Here is a 27,500-nt window from a genome sequence, read left to right as displayed (position 1 = left end):
CTTTTACAACAGCTTAACATTTATCAAGGAACACTGACATTTGCGCATTTGCATGACGCTTCTATCCAACACCTCGTACATTTGATACAAGATGCACTGAGCTGTTGAGGTATTAAAGGGATAGTTCACCCAAAAATGAAAATTCTGTCATCATTTACTCACCTCATATCGCTCCAAACCCATAAGACTTTCGTTCATCTTCGGGACACAAACGAAGACATTTTTAATGAAACCTGGGAGATTTCTGTCCCTCCGTTTACAGTCCAAGTAACCAAAACGTTCACAAAGGCATCGTAAAAGTAATCCGTGTGACTCCAGTGGTTTAATCCCAGTTTTATGAAGTGAAACAAATGGTTCCTGTGTGCAAAAACCCCCCCCTAAAATTAGCCAAGTCCTTATTCACAAAATATCTTCACTTCTGCATAGATCTCCGACACGCGCTCATGAGAACCGCGACGCATGTGTGTTGTGGACAGAAAAAATGCAAGTCCTCCTCTCTGACTGCAGAGGTCTTTGTTACAAAGATTGTTCTGTGTCATCCAGTATGCGTACACGCTGTGTCCCTCTTCCTCTGCTGTAAACAGTGCCGTGCTTCCACGTCCCGTTGTATCGCGAGAACAACCGATTAAAGTTTAGCTAAGGATACTGGAATTTGAACTCACGACCATCCAGTCATCAGCCCAATGCCTTAAGCACTATTTGATGATAAACATGGCCTCAGGCTAACCATAGTTACTCACAAACATACCTGACAAAGTCTGTCAGCAGTTTGTAATTAAAACTCTACTTATTCCAAATACCAGTGAACTTACTATTAAGTAAGAATTTTGCTTGTGTTAAAGATAAGATAAGATAAGACACTATGAACCGTGCCTTATCTCCAGCATAATGTCTTCTTGAAAAGTGATTCATCATTCTCTCTCATTTTTCTTTTCTTTTTTTTTGAGGTGATTCTTACTTCCAAATGATCACTGACCCAGTGATGCATGTGTTGTGTTCCCTCCATTGTTATTTAAGTTTTGACACAAATCTCGTCTTTTCCTGTTTTTAATCTCCCTGAACAGATAAGGTACTTAAGCGTGAGCTGTGCACGCTGAGCAAGCGCATGCCCTCCTGCATGGTGCAGCAGATTTCGGATTGCCTACGCAGCTCACGTACGCTCACCGACTACGAGGTGCAGGTGATTCGTGCCGCGGTCACAGACATGCAACAAGCCACGTGTCTCCTGCAAACGCTCCTGCGCAAGGGCCGCACACCGTGTCTGCTCTTCTTCCGGTGCCTGTATGTGTGCAGCCCCTCGCTCTTCCACACCGTCACCAGAGGCTTGGGTAGGTGTGAGCACAAACAAAAATGTGTGAGAGACATACTGTATGTAAACATATGTAGAGTGTCTCTAATCTGTCCGTCTGTCCTGCAGTGAAAGTTACTGATGAGGATCACCATCACGTGGAGACGTCTTCCTTTGCAGGTATGCACTGGTGGTTTTTATTTCACTGCAAGAGTAACTCTTTGAAAAGCACTTAATGTGTCGATAAATATAACTAAGAAAGCGCTTCAGCAGATGTGCGTTCAGAGTGCTTCTTAAGCCATAGGAGAGGACTCGAGTGGATACTGACCGGCATTGCTTGTGCTCTAGGTGAACGCATGCAGGTCTGTTGTGAAAGCACGAGCAGTCTCATCTGCTTCTGCTTTCCTTCCTGTATAAATATGTGTGAAGAGAGATATGCAGTGAAAAATGCTTGCTCATGCACTTGCTTTGCTTCTGCAAAAAACTGTGTGCATACTCTATGTATACACACACTCTGTGCTGTTGTTATGATTTATACAATATTGAATTGAATATATACAATATATGGTTTATATAATATCCCTAATTTCTCTATCTGTGGATTAATTAGTATTTATCTTATCTTATACAGAAATTCCACTCTTAAGAAAGAGAAAAGGGATGTATGCATGTCAGAGGCAGGAGATTGTGGTCGACACATGCGGTGTCGGAGGCTGCAGTGTGTGTTTGTGTGGATCGGTTTTGTTTTAAGGCTGGAAATGTACGTTCAGTTATATAGACCGTGAAGATCAATTCATATGGAATTGAGCTTCAGCACGAGCTTTCTGGACCTGATGGTGTTAAAGAATGAGTTCTTCAGGCTCGTCGGGGTCTGCAAGTTTGAGAGGGTTTATTATTTCTAGTTCCCTGGACATCTCTGACTCGGTGAACTGGTAGACAAATTCAGTTTGGCCAGGGTTTTGGTAACATAACAGTTTAGGTCAGCAAAGCATACATAAAAGTTGTTCTGGAAGTGTGTCTTCAATGGGAAAGACGTTTGGGATGTTTTTTTTGTTTGTTTGTTTGTTTGTTTGTTTGCTTCATGTGTCATTGGATTGTTGTGGTTTGGTCTTAATCAATTGTTCTTCATGTAAACCAGATTCTCACTTCCATTCATCCATGCTCATATGTGTAGGGATATAACCCCGGTGTCCTGGTGAAATTCCCCCACTGGCCCTTCTCTATCATGGCCTCTAATAATCTCCATCTCTGAATGGGCTACATCACTCTCTCCTCTCCACTAATAGCTGGTGTGTGGTAGGCGTTCTGGTGCACTATGGCTGCCGTCACATCATCCAGGTGGATGCTACACACTAGTGGTGGTTGAGGAGATCCCCCTCCCCCCAAATACTATGTAAAGTGCTTTGCGTGTAAATGTAACTTTAATTAACTGAAACTAAAAAAAATATATTGTTTACTTCAACCGATGACCAGAATATCATGATTTCAAAGCCTTTATTGTGTGTTTTGTCCCCACTTTCAACAGAGGCATCTGGACCTGTTCCCTCATGTGTCATAAACATTAACAATTCCTCGGTGTCCAACTGCATCATTGGAAACAACAACAGCTTGTGCTGTCTTCTCTCTCAGACTGATGACATTAACGGTAAGAGCATCACAAAAGAGTAGCAGGAAATGACTTGTACAGCATAGTATTTACCGTTATGGTGTCCTAATCTAAGAGTGATATACAGTATAAGATGTTATAAGCAAAAAACTTTAACACTAGTCAATACTCAAACATTAGAGTGCACTCAATGCAGTTGAATATTTTCAATTTTTATGCATTTGTCACCATGTGCTTCTTCTTTTTTTTCTTTTTTTTAATAGATGCAGTAGAAGATACACAGAGGAGTCAGCAGAGAGAAACGCCAGACTCCTCAGCGGCTCCTAACGTTCAGGTGGAGCACTCCAACGTAGAGTACGTCATCATAGGGGACAACAACTACATGAACATTGAGAGCAGTCTGGACTCAGAAGATCAGGAAGAAACGGATAGTGTGCTGGAGGATTTTGGGGGGATAAAGAGGGTGAGATAATCAAGATGGAGACCACAGACTGTATATAACATACGTTATGTTCCTTGATGGCATCATAAAAAAAAATGTAAAAAAAAGAAAAGTTGTCATGTGCAAAGAAACTCAGGTGATGTTTTATACAAGCACTCAGTTTAAAACCAGTCATGGTTAAGAAGGTATACACATTTGTGTGATCTAATCCATAGCAGTGTGCATAGCATTGTAAATGCTGTCTCATGTCAGTACCTCAGTATTGATTTGGGTTTTTTTTTTTTTTTGTTACAAAGCGACTGCTATATATTTATAAGCTATGTCTTACTGCTTTTGTGCATGTTTTATGCTTCACCCATGATGAACTGTTTTATATTTATATATGATATGTTATTTATTAAGGCTTGTGAACCTTGTTTAAGTTTTAGTCGAAAAAATATATTAAAAAATATCAACGAAACTGTATCGTGTGGGTTCGTGAAGCATAACCAGGGGGCCGTGTTTTTATTTATTTTTATCTTGTTACACCATTATCCAAATTATTATATTTATTTTGGAGTTCCTAGAGTTCCTAGAGGTAGTTCAACTGGTAACCTGAATTGAATCAGTTTAATCCAGACCTCAATAACTCAAAAACAAGTAGGTCTGCTGGAAACTAATGTGTTCTGTTGGTGGAAATTTCCGGAATAAAAAGCTCTATGTTTTCATTCCAATCAAGCAGGAGCCACACCTGATTCCACCTGTTGAATCAGTTGAGACTGGCTTTCAATAGACTCCAGTGTGGCTTCTGCTTAGGTGGAATAAAAACCTGCACCCACACTGGCCGTTTCTTGATAAGATTCCACATGCTTGCTGAAATCATTTAAACGATAAGTCTAATAATGTTACGTTTAAATAATGAGCCTAATATTTGAATAGGTGGATAATCTTACGTTAAACTTTAGGGAAATTTCCATCCATCCATTTTCTGTACTGCTTATCCTACACGGGGTTACGGCGAGCTTGGAGCGTATAAGAAGGGCACGAAGTGGGTGACACCTTGGACAGGGTGCCAAGCGATCGCAGGACACAATCGCACACACAGACACACAGACACTACGGACAATTTGGACATGCCAATCAGCCTACAACGCATGACTTTGGACTGGGGAAGGAAACCAGAGTATCCGGAGGGAACCCCCACGAACCACGGGGAGAACATGCAAACTCCATGCACACAATTAATGCAGAGGCAGGAATCGAACCCCTAACTTTTCAGGGAAATTTCTTTGACATTAATTTCATGGTGGCTGTTTGAGAACCCACTCCGGTTTCTTCCCCCAGTCCAAAGACATGCATGGTAGGCTGATTGGCGTGTCTAAAGTGTCCGTAGTGTATGAATGTGTGTGTGATTGTGCCCTGCGATGGATTGGCACCCTGTCCAGGGTGTACCCCGCCTTGTGCCCGATGCTCCCTGGGATAGGCTCCAGGATCCCTGTGACCTTGAAAACGAGTAAGCGGTATATGGATGTATGTATGTATGGATGGATGGATATTTGAGAATCCCTCATCCCTATATTACGTCATGAATCGGGGCGGGGACTCAGGCACAAATAATCACGTGACCCTTACAAACGTTTATTAATAATGAATTTACTAAATATTTGTACAAGAAATAGCAACAATTATGTGTCGTGTGTCCAGAAATGTCCATACAGCCACACACACACAAAATAATAATATTATGTTAATTTCCCCTTTAAAACATGAACTTTCTTACGGATTAGCTGCCAAATTCTGATTTGCATCTCAAATGGTTTCCTTTCCGCCATATAGTGCACTTATTCTAGGGAACTAGGGAACAATTTGGGATTGAAAAACTAACTTCCGGTGTCCACTTCCGGTACAGCTACGCGCGTAGGTTTAATGCAGTTGTAACATAAACACGGGTGCGGGTTTCTTTAACACCGTAGTGGCGCTTTACACAAATCACTCATGTTTATTTATTTATTTATTTAATGTACATAAGAGACATTTTCCGTAATGAACGAAATGATTTGAAAGGGTTTTAAAGCTGTTTTAATGTAACAGGCGAATTCCTAACGTTATTCCGCCTCTGTTGTTAGCAACAGGTTGTTAGCGTAGCTGATGGTCTAGTGAGCTGTGACCATGCACACTGTACAGATCTCCAATAAAGAAGACGGGAAATTATGGCACCGCAAACCAGTGCCTTCAAATAATGGGTAAGTTTAAGGCTAATTGACTTTTTTTGTTTGTTTTGGTCACGACACCTGGATTTGAAATAAAGAAGGCATAGTGTATTGTTTGGGTTCCTAGATGCTCCAATACAGTACTTATAAAACAATGCTGATATTAATATCAATATTCTCTAGTCCATATTATTCTTCCTCTTCACCTAATAAACATTTTTAGACAGAGAGGAAGTTATCTTCTGCACCTATTGTACATTCAGAAGATAATTCCAAAGGGCTACTTCCTTTCCATCTATACTCGATTTATATTTCCATCCATCTTCCTTCAGGGTCACGGGGAAACCTGGGGCCTATCCCCTGGAGCATGGCGGGGTACATCCTGGACAGGGTGCCAATACATCACAGGGCACAATCACACACACACATTCATTCACACACCCATTCATACACTACGGACAATTTGGACATGCCAGTCAGACTACCATGCATGTCTTTGGACTGGGGGAGGAAACCGGAGTACCCGGAGGAAACACCCGGATGGAGCACGGGGAGAACATGCAAACTCCGCACACACAGGGCCACGGTGGGAATCGAACCCCCGACCCTGGAGGTGTGAGGCGAACGTGCTAACCACTAAGCCACCGTGCGCCCTGATTCCTATTTTCAGTTTAGATTTTTTTTAATACAGCACTTTTAACAATAGATATTGTCACATAGCAGCTTTACTGAAATCCGGACGTAGATTTAGGTTCCTGCTGATCAAGCCAGAGGCTCTCTGAGATTACATGAGGAAGAAACCAGACTGAAAAGGAAACCCATCTTCTTCTGGATGCGCCTCAATAATGGGATTGTTAATCGTGATGCCTTTACAACTGTACATATGCATCTCAAAAAATTTGACTATCGTGGAAAAGTTAATAATTTTTTCCCCGTACTTTAATTCAAAAAGTGGAACTTTCATACACTCTAGATTCATTACACAGTGTAAAGTGAAATATTCAGTTAGCATGTTCGCCTCACACCTCCAGGGTCGGGGGTTCGATTCCCACCGTGGCCCTGTGTGTGCGGAGTTTGCATGTTCTCCCCGTGCTGCGGGGGTTTCCTCCGGGTACTCCGGTTTCCTCCCCCAGTCCAAAGACATGCATGGTCGGCTGATTGGCATGTCCAAAGTGTCCGTAGTGTATGAATGGGTGTGTGAATGTCTATGTGATTGTGCCCTGCGATGGATTGGCACCCTGTCCAGGGTGTACGCCGCCTCATGCCCGATGCTCCCTGGGATAGGCTCCAGGTTCCCTGTGACCCTAGAAAGGATAAAGCGGTATAGAAGATGGATGGATGAAATATTTCAAGCCTTTATTTGTTTTAATATTGATGATTACGGCTTTACAACGGTACGTGTGAATCTCACACCAAGTGTGTTCACCGTTCAAGGTGTTGAGTTGGTCTGCACGGTAAAAGTGTGTGCTAAACCTGCCAGTAATGATGCTCAGACACACACTAACTCCTGTTATAGTGCGCCATTTCTTCTGTCCTGACTGAATGGCTGTTGTCATTTGTCTTAAAGGTGCATTAGGTAAGATTAGTCCATTTTTGTAAGATTGGGTCTCTAATAGTTATGTAGATGGGTTTGACATTTGAATAATTTTTTTTTACTGCTCGGGCCCACCTATGTTCACGAAGCTCCGCCCCCAGGATCTGCAGTGGCCTGTAGAGTGTCTATAAAATGATTGACACTAGGAAAATGATATAGTTTTTAAATAATGTTCTACGTAGCTTCCGGGTTATTTATACAAGTGAGAAATAAAAAGTATTTTTGCACTATTACACCTTTTAATTTATGGGTTTCTTTTGGAATGTTTTCTTAAAATGTGTCCGTGCAATTGAAATAAAAAGCTGTTTAAACTTGACAATGTACTCTCTGTGTAAATTTGCAGTAAGTAACGGATATTATCATTCGAGATTCGCATTAGCTGCCTTGCCTTTATTCCAAATCTTAATGATTTTAAAACCTGGCATCTCTTCTTTGAACTTTACGACTGGCACAATTGGACAGTGTGTACACTGCTGCAGTGTCGGATCTGAACACTTCTGGAAAAAAAAAACTACAAAACAGCTAAAACTGCTTTTCACTGTCGTTCCCACCATCAGGATCCTGCTGATGATCATTCGCAGTGCAGCTGGCTACCAAAGTAAGACAGTTCGTTTCCTCCAGGTGGCATTCGACACTACTGGAGAGGCATTTCTTGCCGGTGATCACCATGGGAATATCTACGTGTTTGATATTAGCAGAAACAGGTATGTAAAATTTAAACGAACAAAAAAATAAATAATAAATCCAAACAGTATTTGTCACTTTGGAGGAACCCATCTCGGACTGACTGTCATGTAACAGATTTAAGCTGGTGCAGAAAACAGGACAAGCATGCACAGCCCTGGCTTTCAGCCTGCGCAGAACGACAGAGTTTCTGGTTGCCCTGTCTGATTATTCCATCAAGTGCTACGACAAAGGTATACTCTCACAGCTTTCAAACCACAGGTTACAACACTCTCTTCACCTCTTCAGATATTATTGTGGCTGTAAATCAGCTCCTTGGCACTTTTAGTTTAATTTATTTATTCTCCTTAACATTATGTAAGGAATAAAACTAGAGCTGCAACCACTAATCGATAAAATCGCTAATAATCGATTATGAAAATCGTTGTCAGCGAATCTCATTATCGATTAGTTGGTCTGCACGCGGTACATTTACTCATTACGTTACTTCTGTTCCGAAAACACGCTTCAGTGAGTAAATACTAAAGTCGTGCCCCAGATGACGTACTATACACTTACACTATGCACTCAGTACTCTACCATCTAGTGCAGCGTTGCTGCGGACCCCTAGTGGTCAGTGGTGTAATTGCAGGGGGTAGATTGGAAAGTTTTAAACATGTTTAAATATTATAATATAATTTTTTGTTAAATGTATCAAAATATATTCAAATGAGATGCATTAAAATGAATCAATTTGGTTATTCGTGTGCATTCACAAATATCACGTTAGCTGAGCTGACAATCGTTCATTGATGAATTTATTTAAAATTTATTTACAAATGAAATGATAATTTGCAAAAATCTGAGTGGTGGACAAGTTCAAGTGTCGCATTGATGGATAAAATAAACAAAAGATCATTCAGAGAGTCAAATTAAATTTGTTTATATTATATAGTAATATATAATATAAAGTATTTATGTATTACTTTTTATCGATGCCAAAAAAGCACGGAATTACACTACAGACATAAATTAATAATATATATTCTGGTGTGTGTATTGGGTTCTTTTCAGCCTTATATAATTGGACAAAGAGTTGTGTAAAGTTTTAGTCTTCAGTTTATAATTGTAACACTCAGTTTGGGGATTTAATTTTAAATTAAAATTAATTTAAATTAATCGAGAAATAAATAAATAATCGGCCAACTAATCGATTATGAAAATAATCATTAGTTGCAGCCCTAAATATAACACTTCCGGACGTGTTTTTATAGGAAATAATCAATGATGGGGTGGTATTTTTACCACCCTGAAGTGTTTTACTCCTCATAACTACAACAATTTGCCTGTGAAATATATATTTTTTATTTATTAAAGAACTTCATGTCATGCCCGTCATTTCACATCCACGAACGTTCTTGTTATCGCTTATGTTCTAGCAGCTGTAAACGCGCTTTTGCTCACGCGTGCCATAGATGTAATGCTTTCTCTGTGTTTCAGAGACCAAACAGCTGGTGAGCTGGATGAGGGGTCACGAGGGTGCCGTGTCTTCTCTGTCGGTCCACGGTTCAGGGCGCTATGCGATCAGCACCTCTTCGGACACGGCTCAGCTCTGGGACTTGGACACGTTTCAGAGGAAGAGGAAACTCAACGTGTGCCACTCTGTGGGAATACAAAAGGTCTGAGCACAGCTTTTTAAACCTTTTGGTTTGTAATACTGTAAGAATTTATGGAATGTCCTGTTTTACCTACCCTGACCGTGCCATGAAAATAGCCATTGATGCTGATATAGCATTAAAAGAACGATAAATAAATGAATAAACCTTTGGTTCTGGTTGGGTCAGAATTACCGTTTTTGAACTAAAAGTGGTACAAAATGCTATATAAGATTTTCCCAACATGCAGCATTACTCGACTCTCCAAAAGAATGTAAACAACTACTTTTTTCCCCCCATAATTCATTCTTGGCCAGTTCCCACCCACCAGCCAACTCTCCCTATCATCCGACAGCTACCAACCCAGGAGGGAGAAGGCTAACGTACTTTCTCCGAGACATGTGAAACCGCCAACACTTTTGTTGATAGCTGTAATAACTGTGATAACTTTTGTTGATAGCTGCCACGGATAGCTGTAAAATCATCAGGATTCAAACCCGGACAGATGTTCAGCAGCCGTGTATGCTATACAGCATGCTTAATCCACCAGTTTAGGGCCCATTCCATTGTTTTAAAATGCTCAATATGAAAATGACTGCTACATCTACTATATAAGCAACTCAGGTTTTTGTCTGAATTACAGTACATGCTAATATTCTAGTACCGCTGTAGGAAAATGTTGGTTCTCGGTTGCTTAGTCGAACATGTTGTACTTGATCACTCATTCAGCTAACAATTGCGTAAAGTTCAGCATGATCATGATAAAGTTCAGCTGATCAGTTTGCTGATTTGGGATGGTACAAAACCAGCAGTTACAATAAGATTGAACTAACACACATCTGCTCACTTTAGTTACTATAGTGAGAGTTAAACTGGCATTTGTCTGTTTGTCTTTCATGAGAAATCCTGCTTTTTTTTTTTTTTGAATGTATTTCTGCAATACATTATTATAGTTTTATATGAAGGAATAAACCACAGGAAATACCGAGTGGTGTGATGCTACTGTTACTATCGTCGAGGCGAACAATCTTTCCAGCCCGACAAAAAACTTCAGAGACAGAGGGTCAGTAGATGTCAAAAAGTAATGAAACTTTATTGAAACAATAAAGTGAGACAGTCTGCAGAAAGTCTGAATTATACAAACACAAACATGTCTTTATATACTTTTCGGAAGCCGTAAAATTATCCCTAGGTGGGGAATTCACCTTTTCTTTCTAGAAACAAACCAATCTCCATTGCCTTCATTAATTATTCATATCATTATGATGCCTTATATCTGGCGCATGCGTTGTCAGGGTTTTTACTTTGTCCCATAATTCACCCTTATACCTTAATGTTTTTCTGACTGTAGTCCCAGCCTGGTACCCTTCCTCTCTGCTGTCGGAGCTGCTGTTCTAGACAGCACTGTTCAGCAGCACTGTGATGCAATGTACTATAAAGCCTACTTGTTCGCAAACATGTTATAACTCCGTAAAAGTCTTTCTGTACGGTTTCATATCCCACAGCATACACGATACACATTCTTCAATGTATAGTGAGGTTTTCTTATTTGTTTGTGTCTTCCTGTTGCGTCGTTGATTGTTTAGGTGTTTTTTCTCCCGCTGGGTAACGCCATTCTGAGCTGTTTTACCGACGACTCCATCTTTGCTTGGGAAAGTGACACGCTGTTTTGCAAATATCAGCTACCAGTTCCGCAGGACGGACCCCGGATACACTACAAGGCATTTGCTGTCACACGGTAGGAGAGTTAATATCGTCACGCTTGTGTGGGAGGTTTCCGTTGAACTGTTATGTGAAAATTTCGAATAATCGACACATTTTGCCAGACCGATGACAGGAAAATGCATTAAAGACTGATGAAATAGCAAGTCTGATGATGTAGATGATGTAGCCAGGGACATCTTTAATTGTCAACATACACTTCACTGACCCCCATCTAATATTATTCAAATAGTAGGCTCATTTTTTAAAAATTGTGTATAATAAAATGGACCAATTTACTGGAGGTTTTTTTTTACGTCTGAAATTTTCACCAACAGAACACTCTCTCTCTCTCTCTCTCTCTCTCTCTCTCTCTCTCTCTCTCTCTCTCTCTCTCTCTCTCTGGGGGGAAAAAGGAAAGCATAATTGAGTATGAGAGTGCTTAAAATCAAGACTCCTGTCATAAATGTTATATAAACATCTCCGAACTTCATCACATCAACGATTATAAGAATTACTTTGTTAAACAGCAATATGTTTAAAAAAAAAAATCAGTTTATTATTAGTCACAGGACAGTGACACAGTCTACCGTGTCCAGGTGAGATTATCCACTGAATCAAGGGGGAGTCTTAGATATAAACCTGCTAGTCTTCTGTCCTCACAACATTTATATATTCATATTTTGCAATTTATCGTGGTATACAGCGCACTCCACTTGGCAAATAGGAGCAGAGAAGGCTGTGAGAAATTTTCGGAAAAAATTCACAAAAATTCTCTGCTCTCATGGATATCAAACAATTGCAAACACAACACAGGTTTATAAAAATAAATAAATAAATAACCTAACATATTTGTTAAATATAGGTGTGCAGCAATTATTGTCACCCCTATGAATTCATATGAGAAAAATATATTTGATATTTTAAATTTTTTTTAGTACACCTGGATGTCTAGAAACAGGAAATTGTTCAAGCATGTCCCTGTTTCACTGTTTCATATAAATATAAGGTAACACATTCCCTTTGTCATTCATAACAGTGGGTAAGACCAAGGAATATAGCTGTGATGCGCAGCAAAAGGTTGTTGAGCTTCACAAAATGGGACGTGGCTATAAGAAAATAGCACAAGCATTGAAAACGCCCATTTCCACCATCAGGGCAATAATTAAGAAGTTCCAGCCAACTGGAGATGTTATGAATCAATCTGGAAGAGGACGTGTGTTTATATCGTCTCAACACACTGTGAAGAGGACGGTTCGAGTGGCCAAAACATCTCCAAGGATCACAGCTGGAGAACTGCAGAAGTTATTTGTGTCTTGGGGTCAGAAAGTCTCCAAAACTACAATCTGAAGTCACCTACATCACCACAAGTTGTTTGGAAGGGTTTCAAGAAAAAAGCCTCTACTCTCATCCAAAATCAAACTCGAGCGTCTTCAGTTTGCCAGACACTATTGGAACTTCAAATGGGATCGGGTTCTATGGTCAGATGAAACCAAAATAGAGCTTTTTGGTAATAAACACCAGAGGTGGTTTTGGCGGACACAGAGAGGCAGCCATGTGGAGAAGTACCTCATGCCCACGGTTAAATACGGTGGGGGCTCTTTAATGTTTTGGGGCTGTTTTTCTGCCAGAGGACCTGGACATGTTGTTAGGATACATGGCATCATGGACTCCATCAAATATCAACAGATATTAAATGAAAACCTGACTGCCTCTGACAGAAAGCTTCAAATGGGCCGTGGTTGGATCTTCCAGCAGGACAATGATCCAAAACATCATCAAAATCAACACAAAAATGGTTTACTGACCACAAAATCAAGATCCTGCCATGACCATCCCAGTCCCCTGACTTGAAACCCATAGAAAACCTGTGGGGTGAACTGAAGACGAGAGTCCACCAGTGTGGACCTTGAAATCTGAAGGATCTGGAAAGATTCTGTGTGGAGGAACGGTCTCAGATCCCTTCCCATGTATTCCCCAACCTCATCAGGCATTATAGCAGAAGACTCAGAGCTGTCATCTTGGCAAAGGGAGATAGCACAAAGTATTGACTAAAAGGGTGCCAGTTAATGTTCTCCATCTAATCTCCATCTCAAAGGAGAGAAACAAGTGTATTCCATTATCACAATAGTAGTTTAAGGAGCATCAGTATAATCCATAACTACGGAATAATAATAAAACTTTAGGAAAATCTCGATTGTCAGATTGAGAAGTATTAAACATGGTATATCTTTGTCCACAGAGATGGAAAGACCCTGGCTGCAGCTGGCCGCTCAAACCTTATTCATTTGTGGAGTTTGGACAGTCGACAGCTCTTGAGAATAATACAGATGCCGCAAGAAGTGCGGACTGTGAGGCATCTCGATTTCCTGCCAGACAGTTTTGATGGAGGATCCAGCCAGGTACTGTAGCACATCAGGGGACTAGAGCATACTTAATTACTGCTTCAGTATTACTGGAGTAGTATTGTATAGTAGTTACTGGTTAGTATTGTGTGCTACTTTCTTCTACCGTGCTTTCCTGTACAGCTGTTTATAAATTTCTGTATTTAATCCTATACAGTAGAGTTTCATATTGCTAAACGATTACGCTAAATAACCTTCTTGTGAATGTTTGTGTGTTTCAGATCCTGGGTGTTTTGAGCCAGGACGGCCTCATGCGCTTCATCAACATTCAGACCTGCAAGCAGCTGTTTGAAATCGGCTCTCCCGACGACGCCATTAACTCGGCAGCCGTTTGTCCTAAAGGCCGCCACGTCGTAGCAGTGATGGACAATGGTGCTCTGAGAGTCTACAACGTGCAGGCTCTCACTCAGGAAATCAACAAGGTAGAGATGAATCATAGCTGGAAACGTGTTCGAATTTGACACGACAGTAATTGGCTATCTAAATAACTGTTGCCCAATGAGGCGGGTTCAGATTCGTAATCTGTTACAGTTACACCAAAACCAAAGTAATCAGATTACAGGCACATTTTGTAAAAAAAAAAAAATAAAAAAAAAATGGGAATACTATCACGATGAATTTTTTTCCGATTTAAAACCACAGAAATTAATCTTTTGACATAACGCAACATAGACAGCTGCTTGATTATAGGTGGTTCTGTCTCGCCAGTCGTGACTCAAGACGAGCAGCAAATATATTTATTTGATTAAAACAAATCCAAACACGTGATTTTAAGCTCTAAATATTTTAGATCATATTGCTTTTCTTCATCCATCCATCTTCTATACCGCTTATCCTTCCTTCAGGGTCACGGGGAAACCTGGAGCCTATCCCAGGGAGCATGGGGCACAAGGCGGGGTACACCCTGGGCAGGGTGCCAAATATTGCTTTTCTCTCGACTTTATTTACATATGTGACCTTGAAGTAATCCAAAAGTAATCCGATTACATTGCGTTCATATCGTGACGCTTGGATTACGTTACTGATGACATTTTTGTTATGAAGAAATTTGTAACTGTAACGGAATATATTTTTAAAGTAACCCTCACGACCCTGATTAAAGCATGTCTGTCTGTCTGTCTGTGTAGCCTCCGCAGTCCTTGGTGAAAAGGGTAACTGCAGGAAAGAAAACGGACACTTCCTGCTTAAAGATAAAGGTGCACGCTGGAGCTGTTCTGCGCCCGGCCAAAACATCTGCTCGCAAACCGCGCACCAGAACTCTGCGGCCCCCAGCTGTTTCCACACTGGAGAACAAAGAGGTTCTAGTCAGTTCTGTTCTATTCTACTCTGTTCTGCGTGAGAGATCATCCACGGCTAGGCGTGCTTTACACGATTTTAATGCACGACATGGAGGCAAAGAACCACTGATACCATGGTCACGTGCTTGCATTGATGAGTTAAAACTGTCCTTGATGTCTGCAGAGCAAAATCTGACTGAATGGATTAAAATTAACGGTCAATTTTCGTTAGTTATTTTCGTTAGATCTAGAATTCTGCCTGCTGTGAATCATACACAGAGATAAAGTAGTGCGGTAAGATTACATTTATTTGAATGAATTATAATAAATAGTTATTAGAGGGAGAGAGATTGTGTGTGAATTGCCTGCGTCTGTGCCGCATCTCTACTCATCATGGAGCTGTGTGTTTAACTACTGTATGCAGCTGTAACTGTATCTTACTATGCTTATGGTTGTTCATAGGCAGTGCATTCATTTAGAACGGTGATTAACCTGACTGAGACTACCATTGTACGGTTTACACGCGCAGCTTCCAGCCAATCAGAATTGAGTATTCAGACAGATCATGGTATGAGCTACTTCATCTACTTTTCTCCTCTACTCTATTCTACTTTATTCTACACTACACTAGTCTACTCTATGCTGTTCTCTACTGTTTTATTCTATTCTACTCTACCCTACCCTGTTCTGTATTCTACTGTACTGTACCCTACTCTATTCTACTCCATTCTACTCTATTCTACTGTACTGTACACTACTCTATTCTACTCCATTCTACATTGTTCTACTGTACTGTACACTATTCTGCTCCGTTCTACTCTATTTTGCTGTACTGTACCCTACTCTATTCTACTCCATTCTACTTTATTCTACTGTACTGCACCCTACTCTATTCTACTCCATTCTACTTTATTCTACTGTACTGTACCCTACTCTATTCTACTCCGTTCTACTCTGTTCTACTGTACTGTACCCTACTCTGTTCTACTCCGTTCTACTTTATTCTACTGTACTGCACCCTACTCTATTCTACTCCATTCTACTTTATTCTACTGTACTGTACCCTACTCTATTCTACTCCATTCTACTTTATTCTACTGTACTGCACCCTACTCTATTCTACTCCATTCTACTTTATTCTACTGTACTGTACCCTACTCTGTTCTACTCCATTCTACTCTATTCTACTGTACTGTACCCTACTCTATTCTACTCCGCTCTACATTGTTCTACTGTACTGTACACTACTCTATTCTACTCCGTTCTACACTGTTCTACTGTACTGTACACTACTCTATTCTGCTCCGTTCTACTCTATTTTGCTGTACTGTACCCTACTCTATTCTACTCCGTTCTACACTGTTCTACTGTACTGTACCCTACTCTATTCTACTCCGTTCTACTCTGTTCTGCTGTACTGTACCCTACTCTATTCTACTCCATTCTACTTTATTCTACTGTACTGTACCCTACTCTATTCTACTCCATTCTACTTTATTCTACTGTACTGTACCCTACTCTATTCTACTCCGTTCTACTCTGTTCTGCTGTACTGTACCCTACTCTATTCTACTCCATTCTACTTTATTCTACTGTACTGCACCCTACTCTATTCTACTCCGTTCTACTCTATTCTACTGTACTGTACCCTACTCTATTCTACTCCATTCTACTGTACTGTACCCTACTCTATTCTACTCCGTTCTACACTGTTCTTCTGTACTGTACACTACTCTATTCTACTCCGTTCTACATTGTTCTACTGTACTGTATCCTACTCTATTCTACTCCGTTCTACTGTATTCTACTGTACTGTACCCTACTCTATTCTACTCCGTTCTACACTGTTCTTCTGTACTGTATCCTACTCTATTCTACTCCGTTCTACATTGTTCTACTGTACTGTATCCTACTCTATTCTACTCCGTTCTACTCTATTCTACTGTACTGTACCCTACTCTATTCTACTCCGTTCTACTCTATTCTACTGTACTGTACCCTACTCTGTTCTACTCCGCTCTACATTGTTCTACTGTATTGTACCCTACTCTATTCTACTCCGTTCTACTCTATTTTGCTGTACTGTACCCTACTCTATTCTACTCCGTTCTACTCTATTTTGCTGTACTGTACCCTACTCTATTCTACTCTATTCTACTGTACTGTACCCTATTCTATTCTACTCCATTCTACTCTATTCTACTGTGCTGTACCCTACTCTATTCTACTCCGTTCTACTCTATTCTACTGTACTGTACCCTACTCTATTCTACTCCGTTCTACATTGTTCTACTGTACTGTACACTATTCTGCTCCGTTCTACTCTATTTTGCTGTACTGTACCCTACTCTATTCTACTCCATTCTACTTTATTCTACTGTACTGCACCCTACTCTATTCTACTCCATTCTACTCTATTCTACTGTACTGCACCCTACTCTATTCTACTCCATTCTACTCTATTCTACTGTACTGTACCCTACTCTATTCTACTCCATTCTACTCTATTCTACTGTACTGTACACTACTCTATTCTACTCCGTTCTACATTGTTCTACTGTACTGTACACTATTCTGCTCCGTTCTACTCTATTTTGCTGTACTGTACCCTACTCTATTCTACTCCATTCTACTTTATTCTACTGTACTGCACCCTACTCTATTCTACTCCATTCTACTTTATTCTACTGTACTGTACCCTACTCTATTCTACTCCATTCTACTTTATTCTACTGTACTGCACCCTACTCTATTCTACTCCATTCTACTTTATTCTACTGTACTGTACCCTACTCTGTTCTACTCCATTCTACTCTATTCTACTGTACTGTACCCTACTCTATTCTACTCCGCTCTACATTGTTCTACTGTACTGTACACTACTCTATTCTACTCCGTTCTACACTGTTCTACTGTACTGTACACTACTCTATTCTGCTCCGTTCTACTCTATTTTGCTGTACTGTACCCTACTCTATTCTACTCCGTTCTACACTGTTCTACTGTACTGTACCCTACTCTATTCTACTCCGTTCTACTCTGTTCTGCTGTACTGTACCCTACTCTATTCTACTCCATTCTACTTTATTCTACTGTACTGTACCCTACTCTATTCTACTCCATTCTACTTTATTCTACTGTACTGTACCCTACTCTATTCTACTCCGTTCTACTCTGTTCTGCTGTACTGTACCCTACTCTATTCTACTCCATTCTACTTTATTCTACTGTACTGCACCCTACTCTATTCTACTCCGTTCTACTCTATTCTACTGTACTGTACCCTACTCTATTCTACTCCATTCTACTGTATTCTACTGTACTGTACCCTACTCTATTCTACTCCGTTCTACACTGTTCTTCTGTACTGTACACTACTCTATTCTACTCCGTTCTACATTGTTCTACTGTACTGTATCCTACTCTATTCTACTCCGTTCTACTGTATTCTACTGTACTGTACCCTACTCTATTCTACTCCGTTCTACACTGTTCTTCTGTACTGTATCCTACTCTATTCTACTCCGTTCTACATTGTTCTACTGTACTGTATCCTACTCTATTCTACTCCGTTCTACTCTATTCTACTGTACTGTACCCTACTCTATTCTACTCCGTTCTACTCTATTCTACTGTACTGTACCCTACTCTGTTCTACTCCGCTCTACATTGTTCTACTGTATTGTACCCTACTCTATTCTACTCCGTTCTACTCTATTTTGCTGTACTGTACCCTACTCTATTCTACTCCGTTCTACTCTATTTTGCTGTACTGTACCCTACTCTATTCTACTCTATTCTACTGTACTGTACCCTATTCTATTCTACTCCATTCTACTCTATTCTACTGTGCTGTACCCTACTCTATTCTACTCCGTTCTACTCTATTCTACTGTACTGTACCCTACTCTATTCTACTCCGTTCTACATTGTTCTACTGTACTGTACACTATTCTGCTCCGTTCTACTCTATTTTGCTGTACTGTACCCTACTCTATTCTACTCCATTCTACTTTATTCTACTGTACTGCACCCTACTCTATTCTACTCCATTCTACTTTATTCTACTGTACTGTACCCTACTCTATTCTACTCCGTTCTACTCTGTTCTACTGTACTGTACCCTACTCTGTTCTACTCCGTTCTACTTTATTCTACTGTACTGCACCCTACTCTATTCTACTCCATTCTACTTTATTCTACTGTACTGTACCCTACTCTATTCTACTCCATTCTACTTTATTCTACTGTACTGTACCCTACTCTGTTCTACTCCATTCTACTCTATTCTACTGTACTGTACCCTACTCTATTCTACTCCGCTCTACATTGTTCTACTGTACTGTACACTACTCTATTCTACTCCGTTCTACACTGTTCTACTGTACTGTACACTACTCTATTCTGCTCCGTTCTACTCTATTTTGCTGTACTGTACCCTACTCTATTTTACTCCGTTCTACACTGTTCTACTGTACTGTATCCTACTCTATTCTACTCCGTTCTACTCTGTTCTGCTGTACTGTACCCTACTCTATTCTACTCCATTCTACTTTATTCTACTGTACTGTACCCTACTCTATTCTACTCCATTCTACTTTATTCTACTGTACTGTACCCTACTCTATTCTACTCCGTTCTACTCTGTTCTACTGTACTGTACCCTACTCTATTCTACTCCATTCTACTTTATTCTACTGTACTGCACCCTACTCTATTCTACTCCGTTCTACTCTATTCTACTGTACTGTACCCTACTCTATTCTACTCCGTTCTACTGTATTCTACTGTACTGTACCCTACTCTATTCTACTCCGTTCTACACTGTTCTTCTGTACTGTACACTACTCTATTCTACTCCGTTCTACATTGTTCTACTGTACTGTATCCTACTCTATTCTACTCCGTTCTACTGTATTCTACTGTACTGTACCCTACTCTATTCTACTCCGTTCTACACTGTTCTTCTGTACTGTATCCTACTCTATTCTACTCCGTTCTACATTGTTCTACTGTACTGTATCCTACTCTATTCTACTCCGTTCTACTCTATTCTACTGTACTGTACCCTACTCTATTCTACTCCGTTCTACTCTATTCTACTGTACTGTACCCTACTCTGTTCTACTCCGCTCTACATTGTTCTACTGTATTGTACCCTACTCTATTCTACTCCGTTCTACTCTATTTTGCTGTACTGTACCCTACTCTATTCTACTCCGTTCTACTCTATTTTGCTGTACTGTACCCTACTCTATTCTACTCTATTCTACTGTACTGTACCCTATTCTATTCTACTCCATTCTACTCTATTCTACTGTGCTGTACCCTACTCTATTCTACTCCGTTCTACTCTATTCTACTGTACTGTACCCTACTCTATTCTACTCCATTCTTCTCTATTTTGCTGTACTGTACCCTACTCTATTCTACTGTACTGTACTGTACCCTGTTCTATTCTACTCCGTTCTATTCTATTCTACTGTGCTGTACCCTACTCTATTCTACTGTACTGTACTGTACCCTGTTCTGTTCTACTCCGTTCTACTCTATTCTACTGTACTGTACCCTACTCTATTCTACTGTACTGTACTGTACCCTGTTCTATTCTACTCCGTTCTACTCTATTCTACTGTACTGTACCCTACTCTAGTCTACTCTAGTCCGTTCTATTCTATTCTACTGTATTGTACCCTACTCTGTTCCATTAATCTACACTGCCTGGTCAAAAAAAAGGTCGCTTTTTGGATTTAAATAAGCAAATAATTAAGAGCCTATGATTGGATCATTATTAAAATGGTTAATATATTTCACTGGCAACAATTATTTTAACCCATGACATAGTGTGTAACTTCTCATTTCTTAAACAACCATGTCAGAAGACGTATCCCGCGGTCGTTGAAAAGATATTACCGTGTTTCAGAAGGGGCAAATTATTGGCCTGCATCAAGCAAAGAAAACAACTAAGGAGACTGCCGAAATCCCTGGAATTGGGTTAAGAACTGTCCACCGCATTATTAAAACCTGGAAGGAGAGTGGTGAACTGTCTACTTTGAGGAAGAAATGTGGTCGGAAAAATGAATGTTCAAAATCTTGAATGATTGTGATCGGAGATCTTTAAAACGCTTGGTGAAGTAGAAATAACAGCTCGTGTAAAAAGTGAAAGTAAGAGCATTTCCACATGCACAGTGCGACGAGAACTTACAGGATTGGGATTAAACAGCTGTATGGCCTAATCAGATAAAAACGACTTTAATTTGCTGTGGAGCAATGGAAAAAGGTCATGTGGTCTGGTGAGCCCAGCTTTATCCTATTCCAAAGCGGTGGGTGCATCAGGGTAAGAAGAGAAGCACATGAAGCGATGCACCATCATATGCATAGTGCCTACTGTACAAGCCTCTGCAGGCAGTGTTATGATCTGGGGTCGCTTCAGTTGGTCAGGTCTAGGCTCGGCAACATTATGCGGCAATGAAACGAAGTCAGCTGAGTATCCCATCAATGGAAGGGAACAATCTTAACCCCACTGAAAGGCTGTGCTGCGCTGGGGAAGACTTCCCGGAGTGGTTCGACTCTCCCGTCCTCAATTCAAGATCTCGGTCAAAAATGAATGCAACTCTGGATGGAAATAAATGTTGTCACGTTGCACAAGGTTGTCGACACAATGCCACAATGAATGCGGTGTAATCAAAGCTAAAGGTGGTGCAGCGACTCTCAATGTATAATCTGTTAGGATTGTATATCTGTAATCTGTTCTCTTCTGCTTTTTCTAGACAATAGTGCTTTTTACCGAACCCAGAAAATGCAAAGAAAAAGAAGAATACCTTTTTGTTTTATTACTCAACAACTTTGCAAATGTACGTCCTTTACCTTGCCCATACAGAATGACTTGCCAGGTGGCCTTAATAAGAAGCGGCTTCAGGCGTTACTCAGAACATTTGGAGAATATCCGGCTAAGTACAGGTAATAAGTTTACATGAAGTAATCATTTTAATAAGCTTTTGCATGTTGCTGTTTTCTGGTTAGATTTCTGATCTGTGTGTGTGTGTGTGTGATTTATTTTAGGATGTTCATTTGGCGTTCTCTGCTGCAGCTTCCTGAGAATCATGCCGTATTCAGCAGTCTAACAGATAAAGGCCTGCACTCCGCTTATATGTGTCTGCATGAGCGCTACCCAATCAAGAGCCACAAACTGCAGAGAGGACTGCAGAGGTCATTATAATAAATAATAAACTTGATATACACAACCTGTCAAAGGTTTAGACACTTTTCCACATTTTATAATAATAATGAAGTCATCAAAACTATGGAATAACACAAATGGGACTATAGGAATTATGTTGTGATGAAAAAAAATCCCAAATAAATCGAAATAATTTAGTATTTTAGTGTCTTCAAAGTAGACGCCCTTTTTGCCTAGTATTTCCAGAAATGTATTCTTGGTGTTTTCTCGAGCGATTTCTTGAGGAATTTCCCTGAGATGCTTTTTAAACAGTATTAAAGGAGTTCACATTTACGCTGGACTCTTATTGGCTGCTTTTCGGAATATTTTTCTCCGAGTCGTCCGTTTAAATAAATAAATAAATAAATTTAAAAAAAGAGGATTTTTTTTTTGTAAATGAAATGCTAGTTTTCTAATGAAAGAAATGGAATACGTTGGCACAATTATATTTTTTTTGTCTACAACACCGATTTCAAACATTTAATCATACACCTTCAGATTTTTAAGATCATGAGAAACGTTTCAGTTGAGTGTCTCCAAACTTTTAATTTTCATTATTTCTATTTGCATTTGTTTCCACTATACAACTTGGTACCAGTTACAAAGTTTAAACGAATGAATTGAGTACAATAAATAAACATAAAATAAAACGTGATAAGGAAGTTAAATGATAAAAGGTAGTTTTTGCATAAATAATAGCACTGAATGTATTTCCCAGTTTAGCAATTCCTGTACGTGTTTCACTGATGTTGTTTTCATGTTATGTCTTAATTATGTACACGGTAGAAGATGATATGAATAAACAAAAACAATGATACAGTATGGATTTTTTTTTTGCTTGTATGTTTGCATGCTAATATATATTGTAACCTCCCTCTCACACACCTGTAGGGTCCTGTCTGCCCTGGCTCACTGGTCAGCCATCTTTGGAGAAGCAGAGTATCTCCCGCTGCTGGCGTTTCCATTTGTCAAGCTCTTTCAGAACAATCCTCTCATCTGCTTTGAAGTTGTGGCTACCGTCATCGGTACACACACCAAAGAGTATAAACGGTATGGTAACTCAACTGTAGACATTCATCTTTGATACTTGAATAGTCTTTTTTTTTTCTGTTTTCAGTGAACTGGTGCCAGCATTGGTTCGAGTACTTCCCCAACCCCCCGCTCAACATTCTGAGTATGGTAGAGAACGTACTGGCTCATCATGATAAAGAGCTGCTGCGCCATTTTGTTGACTGTGGTGTCACTTCCCAGGTACGTGAGCTAACTTCAGATCTGTTTACAGGTTGAATTTTTAATGTATCTTTTGCAGTAAATAAATAGTGTAGGCTGTGAAAAATGGTAATATTTTGATATTACCATTTATATAATTTTTGACCCTCAACTGTTCACTTATAGGTAGAGGTTTAACGATCCCCGAACTATTGGAACAGCAAGGCCAGTTAAATTTTTTTTTTTTGCTGTAGACTGAGGACATTTGGGTTTGAGATGAAATGATGAATAGGAGAAGATAGTTTAAATAGTTTAAGTTCAGCTTTTATTTCCTAGTATTTATATGTAGACATGTTAAATCGCAGAACATAACACATTTTGTGTCAGACCACCCAATATATAGGTGAGCAAAAATATTGGAACATGTGACCGACAGGTGTTCCTTGTTACCCAGGTGTGTCCTGTTAGATTGATTGTTTAAACAGTAAATAGCTCTGAACATCTACTCTTGGTTTTGGCCTTCAGTTTCACCTGTGAAGACTGCATTTGTTGTTAAAAAGGATCAGCCAACATGAAGATCAGAGAGCTGTCTGTGGGAGAAAAGCCCTTTTGAAACTGAGAAAAGAGAGAACATCAATGAGAGATATTGCACAAACATCGGGCAAAGCCAATACAACAATTTGGAACGTCCTGAAAAGGAGAGAAACAGCTGGTGTACTGAGCAACAGACACCGAATGGGTCGACCAAGGAAAACAACAACAGCTGATAGCAGAAACATTGGGAGAGCTGTGAAGAAAAAACCCAAAACAACAGTCAGTGACATCACCAACAACCTCCACAGGGCAAGGGTGAAGAATACTTAGAGCGCAGAAATATAGCGGTCATACCACAAGATGCAAACCTCTCATCAGCAGTAAGAATCAGAAAACCAGATTAAGATTCACAAAGAAATACAGAGACGAGCCACAAAAGTTCTGGAACCAGGATGAACCTCTACCAAAGTGATGGAAAGGCCAAAGTGTGGAGAAAGAATGGATCTGCTCATGATCCAAAACTTCCAAGCTCATCTGTGAAACATGGTGGAGGTAGTGTCATGGCCTGGGCTTGCACCGCTGCTTCTGGAACAGACTCACTAATCTTTATTGATGATGTAACTCGTGATGGCAGCAGCAGAATGACTTCAGACATTTACAGCAACATTCTGTCTCCAATTTACAGTGAAGTTCATCATGCAACAATGATCCAAAACATACTGCCAACTCAACAAAGGACTTTTTCAGGGGGAAAACTGGAAAGTTTAAGGCCAAGTCAATCACGAGATATTAACCCAGTTAAACAGCATTTCACCTCCTGAAGAGGAAACTGAAGGGAGAAACCCCCAAAACAAACAATAACTGAAAGAAGCTGCTGGAAAAGCAACACAAAAGAAGAAACCGACAACCTGGTGACGTCAGTGAGTCACAGGCTTGATGCAGTTATTGCAAGCACGGGATATGCAACCAAATATTAAGTGTTATGTACTTTCAGTTACTTCAAGACTTATCTGTTTCTATACTTTTGCTCACCTAAAAATTGTGTGGTCTGATACAAAAGGTTCCATGTTTTATGTTGGTTAACACATCTAGATGCAAATACCAGGAAATAAAATCTGAAATCCGAAACTCTCGTCTCATCTCCATCTTTTGATCTCAAACCCAAATGTCTTTGGTGTACAGCACAAACAAATGAGCCGGCCTTGCCGTTCCAGTAGTTTCGGATGGAACTGTATTTAAAAGGCAATCATTGAAATTAATCGATGCAATAATCATAAATCAACTAATAGTGATTATAATCGATTCTAAATAAATTATTATTGAAAAAGTAACAACTGGCGTGTATAAAAAATATAACTGAATAGTCTAGCAAGGTACTTTACCTGTAACTCTGACACTTTTAAAATGGTCATCATTCTCGGTAGGTCTAAAGTTGGTCATATCAATCAGAGGTACTAAATTGAAGCGTATAGGATTGTATCGAGGCAGATTCGAGTCATTACCTTACGAATCGAAATCATATCAAATTGTATGGGAGCCTGAGGTTGGATTTAGATTCCGCCTCACTTTTAAATCACTTTGAATAAGAACTTCGGGCCAATGAATAAATGTGAACTCCAGTCACGAAATGATTCTTTGCACTTGATCAAAACAACTCTGAGTGTGTGTTGCATCATTCGGTTTTTTGTCCCCCCACCTCAGCTATATGTGTGGCCTCTGCTCGAAACCCTGTTCTCTGAGGTGCTGACCAGAGACGAATGGCTGAAGCTGTTTGATAATGTTTTCTCCAATCATCCTTCGTTCCTCCTGATGTCCGTGGTGGCCTACGTGACCTGCTGCAGAGCGCCGTTACTCCTCTGCACTCACAGAGATGACTTTGAGGTACTTTTCATCTCGCAATTTTATCATGTTATCTAGAGCAATAACCAATTTTATATATATATATAATGTATGTGTGTGTATATACGTATATATATATATACACCTCACAGGTGTAATGTGCACAATAAAATGTATACTTTATGATGCTTGATCTTTCTCCTCACGCATTAAATATATGTGATTCAGCAGTGATAAACACCAAATGATCTGAAATTAAATGAATAAATTCAGTTTAGCATGTTGATCGAAGACTGCGTGCTGTGCAGTTTGGAGGAACACTGTTATTACAACATCATTTCAGATGTTAAATGGAGCTTTCTGAACCACTGGATTTGCTCATTCTGTTGTGCATTAAAGCATTCAGGAAGTAACAATATTATTCACCAGTGATTATCAGTGGCCCATTCTACGCCCCAGTGATAAAGTGATGTGTTTTTGTCTGATTGTGCAATGCCATTTCTTATCATTCAAGTTTGACCCCTTTATCCAGAACCTAGATCCACACTTGTCGTTTTTTTGTTTTGTTTTGTCTCTTTTTGCATAAAAAGTCCTGGATAGTCACCAGCTATCATGCCGCATTCGTAGTCACTTATTTTTCCCCAAAAGGCTCAATTAAACACTAAGACTGGCCTGCCAGATTTATACCACGCACTGCAATCATGTGACATTTGACCTGTTGGCTTGTACAGTTGGTGTGAACGTTGGTAATGGACCTAATGACTTGGTAAGGTACAATTGCTACATAGCGGGGGGCAGTGGTGGCTTAGCGGTTAAGGCTCTGGGTTACTGATCAGAAGGTCGGGGGTTCAAGCTCCAGCACTGCCAAGCTGCCACTGTTGGGCCCTTGAGCAAGGTCCTTAACTCTCTCTGCTCCAGGGGGCGCTGTATCATGGCTGACCCTGTGCCCTGACCCCAACTTCCTGACATGCTAGAGTACGCAAAGAAAACAATTTCACTCTGCTGTGTACATGTGATCAATAAAAGACTCAAGGCTCACTCATTACATCCTGCTCAGAACTTTAATGCGACCATGACAGCAGGAAAAGTACTGACTGATTTTCCTTCTGCTGACTGTTTGAATGTTCACTAACACCAAGAGAACTCGCATCGCAGGTGTCTGTTTTTCTGTAAATACTCTCCGTTTACAGTACTTTTTCCATCATCGCAACAATATGGACATGAGCGCGATGCTAAAGGAGACGTATCGGTTGATGGAGCTGACTGACCCCGGCAGACCTGCACCCGAGCTCCATGCTGAACGACTTTGAGCCTCTGACGCCCGGTCAGTATCCAATCTTCAACAAGTATCCCACGTTCATAGTGGAGTACCAGTGCCAGGAGCGGGAGCGAATCCGCCAGCAAGAAGTGGAATATCTCAGAGAGAGGTGGGAACTTGGGCTGTTTCTTTCCAGAGCCTCACAAAATTAACCGAGTGTTAGATATGTTGCCTATAAGTGCAAATAAGTCTGTTGTCTATTGTATTGAGTAAAAACAGTTCAGTTGTATTTCCAAACCCTGAGCTTTAGTTTTGAGCTGCACATCTCCTAGGGAAAAAAAAACAGTGACTTTTTAGGTGTTTGTTGGTGTTTAAAAATAAAACTTGTGTGTTAGTAGCAGTTGCTTCATGTAGGTGTATGTGTTGTGTCTGGGCACAAGCAGACAGGCACTTCAGGAGCTACGTGCTGAGGCAGTGAGACAGCAGGCTGAGGATGAAGCCTGGTACACACAGCAGGAGCTGCTCCAGCAGGCCGAGGAACAGCGTCGAAGAATCCTGCAAGAGGAAGAGAGCAAACTTGCGCATCAGAGAACCAGGTCTCTCCCTCTCTCTCTCTCTCTC

General features: G+C 40.2%; 2 protein-coding genes across 9 annotated transcripts in view; both read left to right on the top strand.

Moving 5' to 3' along the window:
* Window positions 1-3,796, top strand: part of si:dkey-29h14.10 (uncharacterized) — a 6,355-nt gene extending 2,559 nt beyond the window's left edge. For 3 of the 8 annotated variants that reach the window (XM_053622288.1, XM_053622281.1, XM_053622272.1), the window contains 4 exons: window positions 1,065-1,328; window positions 1,418-1,468; window positions 2,814-2,933; window positions 3,158-3,796. In XM_053622288.1, the coding sequence (XP_053478263.1) occupies window positions 1,106-1,328; window positions 1,418-1,468; window positions 2,814-2,933; window positions 3,158-3,366 (603 nt within the window). In that variant the 5' untranslated portion in view covers window positions 1,065-1,105 and the 3' untranslated portion in view covers window positions 3,367-3,796. Of the gene's footprint in view, window positions 1-1,064; window positions 1,329-1,417; window positions 1,469-1,561; window positions 1,880-1,919; window positions 2,682-2,813; window positions 2,934-3,157 lie in introns of those variants that run through there. The other 5 variants (XR_008385655.1, XR_008385654.1, XR_008385652.1 and 2 more) reach the window with 5 other exon arrangements.
* Window positions 3,797-5,241: 1,445 nt separating this feature from the next.
* Window positions 5,242-27,500, top strand: part of tbc1d31 (TBC1 domain family, member 31) — a 32,767-nt gene continuing 10,508 nt past the window's right edge. Inside the window, 16 exon segments of the mRNA XM_053638445.1 lie at window positions 5,242-5,558; window positions 7,677-7,823; window positions 7,921-8,036; window positions 9,283-9,461; window positions 11,024-11,175; window positions 13,381-13,540; window positions 13,765-13,965; window positions 14,671-14,841; window positions 21,701-21,780; window positions 21,883-22,029; window positions 22,931-23,064; window positions 23,157-23,290; window positions 25,484-25,663; window positions 26,812-26,883; window positions 26,885-27,048; window positions 27,323-27,470. Of these exon segments, the coding sequence (XP_053494420.1) occupies window positions 5,485-5,558; window positions 7,677-7,823; window positions 7,921-8,036; window positions 9,283-9,461; window positions 11,024-11,175; window positions 13,381-13,540; window positions 13,765-13,965; window positions 14,671-14,841; window positions 21,701-21,780; window positions 21,883-22,029; window positions 22,931-23,064; window positions 23,157-23,290; window positions 25,484-25,663; window positions 26,812-26,883; window positions 26,885-27,048; window positions 27,323-27,470 (2,259 nt within the window). The 5' untranslated portion in view covers window positions 5,242-5,484.

The sequence above is a fragment of the Ictalurus furcatus genome, chromosome 1 (assembly GCF_023375685.1).
Source record: "Ictalurus furcatus strain D&B chromosome 1, Billie_1.0, whole genome shotgun sequence".
Lineage (NCBI taxonomy): Eukaryota > Metazoa > Chordata > Actinopteri > Siluriformes > Ictaluridae > Ictalurus > Ictalurus furcatus.
The sequence above is the reverse complement of the archived record's forward strand: the minus strand, read 5'-3'. Positions and strand labels throughout refer to the sequence as shown.